We start from the raw sequence: 3,889 nt of genomic DNA, 5'->3' as shown, positions 1-3,889 counted from the left end.
TAAATTTTAGTTTCTTGTGTACAATTTGGAAATTAGTATGGCGTTCATTATCACTGAACTAGTATATATTTGTCTAGGGGCCAGCTGAAGGACGCCCCCGGGTGCGGGAATTCCTCGCTACATTGAAGACCTGTTGGTGACCTTCTGCTGTTGTTTTTTTTTCTATGGTCGGGTTGTTGTCTCTTTGGCACATTCCCCATTTCCATTCTCAATTTTATAAAATAACAAAAAAATCAAAAAAATATAATTAAAAATTGCACTAATAACGAATAAATAATCATTATTATAAAAATGCATAGCAATATACGCAAAACTATAGAACTGGTACCGGAGGAAGACCTAGTGGTCTTTGTAAGGACTTTGCTGCGGCCCTCCAGAACATGTCTTCACCTACGCCTGTCTGGTACCTTACATGAGGAGTACTCTCCAGTAACGTACGCAGTGGACTTGTCATGTGCTTTGAATCAATTGTCTTCAGCATTATTAATAAGAAAGCGTCTTTTCCTTGACGTCGTCGTCTTTCCTGGACTACATCAACTTCCCACTGACACCATTCACTTTTGGCGAAGTCATTTGACATCACAACAACCACTTTCCAACTTTTCTCAAGATATTTGTCAATATTTCCAGTAATAGTTTCCCCAACATCAAACTCCCTTTGGTGAATGCAAAGTTTTATTCCCTCGTCTCTTTCCATTTTTGGCAAAAACACGGTATGAACCCATTCTCGGTCAGCATCACAGTAAACAACAAATGCGTGATATTCGTAATTTAAACGTTCATCGAATGCAACATGACCTTGTCTGTGATTGTACACAACTCTGAGCAGGTAAACAGTATTCTTGATATTATTCTGACACCTCCAAATGCATATGATAATGGCTAAGATTGATACTCCAAAAAAGGACAAAACTATAGCCATAGTATATAACGGATTCCATGGATTACACATATCATCTGTTGGGTTATAGTTTTTTAAGTATTGTCCTTCTAATTCATTTGGATGTCGACATTTGTACTTTTTAGGATAACCGACGATTTTTATTTTAGTTTGCTTAATCCACTTCAAAAACCAAGTTTGGTCACATGTACAAGAAAATGGATTGTTTCCTAGATTAATTTGTTCCAATGAATTTAATAATATTGAAGGCAGCGATGTTTTGTTCATGATTGAAATCAAATTTGAACTGAGATCTAGAGATTTTAAGGTTGTCATATTACCAAACATTTCACTGCTGTGATCAAAGTTATATAAGCTATTGTCTTGAAGATTCAGCACACGTAACTTTTTTAAATTTGTAAATAAATTTAATGGTAAACCGACGAGGTCGGTGGACTGTAAATGCAGTGACTCGAGATTTTCAAGGGATATAAACATGGCACGAAAAATATTTGGATTATAAGGAAGATAATTCCATCCAAGATTCACATAATTAACATTTTGACAAAATTTAAAGATTGTGTAGGGGTTAAATCTTTGTATTAAATCAAAACGAAATCTACAGTTTGCCATATGAATTTTTTTTATTGACGTATTGTTAAACGCAAAATCTTCAATCCTTTTCAATGTGTTAATATTATCTAAATATATGTTTTCAATTTTCGGAATTCTGGAAAATATATTGTTTTGTAACTCAACAATGGAAATGCCAGTTAACTTTAAAACCTTAAGTTCAGGCAGACAAATAAATGACATTTTATCAATATTCCCGATATTATTTTCGCTTAAAGACAAAACATACAGTCTTTGAAATAAACTGCCTTCAATACTACAAAAAAATGGAACGTTTGCTAATCTATTTCCCTTAAGTCGTAACCTTTTAAGACGCTGCATTTTCCAGAAATGTATGCTTGTGAGTTTATTGTTCTCAAGGTTTAAATTCTCACAAACCGGCAAAAATCTAAATGCTGACCCATTGATGTAGGATAAATGATTCCCTGTAAGATAAACTTTTTTTATATTTGTATTTATAAACGATTCAAACATATCATTTGGAAGATATTCCCAGTTGTTATTAGTAAATCGGATTATTTTGACATTTTTTTTAGACATTTTTGTTATTGCTTTCTTCAAAACATCAACACTTAAGGAAGTTTCGTTATTGACTGTTAAAACTGCTAGCAATGTTAAATTAACAAAAGCTTCTTCGTGTATGTAGCGAATAGAGTTTCCTGACAATACTAATGCATACACGTTATGCAATGTAAGATTTATCAAAGAAAATCGCCCGATATCATTCAGTTTTGAGTTTCTTAGTTCAATTTCCTCAACAGATACTGGCAATTTTGGAATGTATGATCCATTGCAAATGGCAGTTTTATATCCCCTGGTTGTAAGAAGACACTTGCAACACTCTCCACATTTATGGTAAGTATCAGCGTTGATTATACTCATGATCATTGATATTACAATAATATCAAACCAAATATATGATATGACCATAGTTGATAACTGTAAATACCTGTAAATACATACAAATAACTCATATACTATTTGTAGGTATACCACTTTATAGTACATTGATAATTGTTTCCAATAATTAAACCATACAAATTGTAGCATAAGTACTCATCTCTTATCACACGGTGAATGGGAACTTATATGTTTTTGACTTGCAAAAATCTAAATATTCGCCACGCGTACTCTACAATAATATATATATATTGACAGTTAAAGCAAATTAAAGCAGAATAAATCAATTCTTAAATACATGATAACTGAGAACAGAAGATAAATGTATTGTCTTTTATTCCAAACTCTCGGAAAACAGTACGATGTTTCAATTCTGTGGTAATCATTTTCAAGAATATCAAAACATAAAATATATATGCGAAAGCACGACATGAGATACAAGTTGCAGAAATGCAAGTACACTTTTTTATATGTTCTTTTCTGTGAATCAAAATCAAATACTTACATTCGATTCGCTAATTTAAAATCTCTTAATTTGATTCCTATGTGTTTAAATTACAATTATTCAGTAACGATAAACTGGGATGGTTGCCACATTTTATATAAACTTATTACATAAACCTTATTAGGCATCCTAATGGACGTTATATACAAATATATAATCCATTTAGTAGTTACAAATAAACCCATATTTGGAATGAAGACACCTTACAAAAATGGAATTTTTTTTATTTACTTCCGACATTCAACACAATTTATACGTAACATAAACGCATTTATATAAGTAATGCTTTATTGTAACTGACCCAAATTGTCAATGTAAACAATTTTCCATACACAGTTTATTTATGCTTAGTAAACTCTAAATAGTATTAAGGGCATACGACACAGTTTTGATCCCGTATTAACATTTTGATAAAAAAAAATCCATATAGATAATTTTTTATCTGATTAAATCAAATATGTAATAAAAATATACCTTTTTTGTTTCAATAGATAAACACAAATTGTTTTTTGTTAAATAATTTGTAATTTTTGTTTTTTATAAGTATCGTAAAAACTTATACATTTTTTAATCAGAAATAACTCATATTTATCAAATGTTCATGATTGTAAAAAAAAGCATAATTTTTTGCTCTATATTACTTAAAAATAAATAAAAAATGCACTATTTACGTTTTCATGAAAATTGGCACACATGTTCTTCTAACGTAATAAAACCAAATGGCATCAAAAACATAGGGTTCCATGAACTCTTTTTTCAAGTTATATAAGTTTGAATGATAAAAATCAGTCGAAAACTGAATCGTTTCCCGATAAGTCATAGTTTGACGTCGCAAAAATGACAATTAACGTTAGTAACGTCATTACCTCCCCTGTAACTGTATCGTATGCCCTTAAAAGACAAGAACAAGGAGAAATCTTGTAATGTCTAGTAAAAAAAACCTGTTATGTCACAATGTCGCTACTACAAGA

The 3,889-nt window shown here is 31.0% G+C and overlaps 1 protein-coding gene across 1 annotated transcript; it reads right to left on the bottom strand.

The window, feature by feature from the left end:
* Positions 1-230: 230 nt before the first annotated feature.
* Positions 231-1,378, bottom strand: LOC139515357 (toll-like receptor 6). The gene has a single exon (XM_071304922.1). The coding sequence runs from the start codon at positions 1,376-1,378 to the stop codon at positions 314-316; it is 1,065 nt and encodes a 354-aa protein (XP_071161023.1). The 3' UTR covers positions 231-313.
* Between the last annotated feature and the right edge of the window lie 2,511 nt (positions 1,379-3,889).

The sequence above is a fragment of the Mytilus edulis genome, chromosome 3 (genome assembly GCF_963676685.1).
Source record: "Mytilus edulis chromosome 3, xbMytEdul2.2, whole genome shotgun sequence".
Classification (NCBI taxonomy): Eukaryota; Metazoa; Mollusca; class Bivalvia; order Mytilida; family Mytilidae; genus Mytilus; species Mytilus edulis.
Note: the sequence above shows the minus strand (reverse complement) of the source record. Positions and strands in the feature narration are given on the sequence as shown.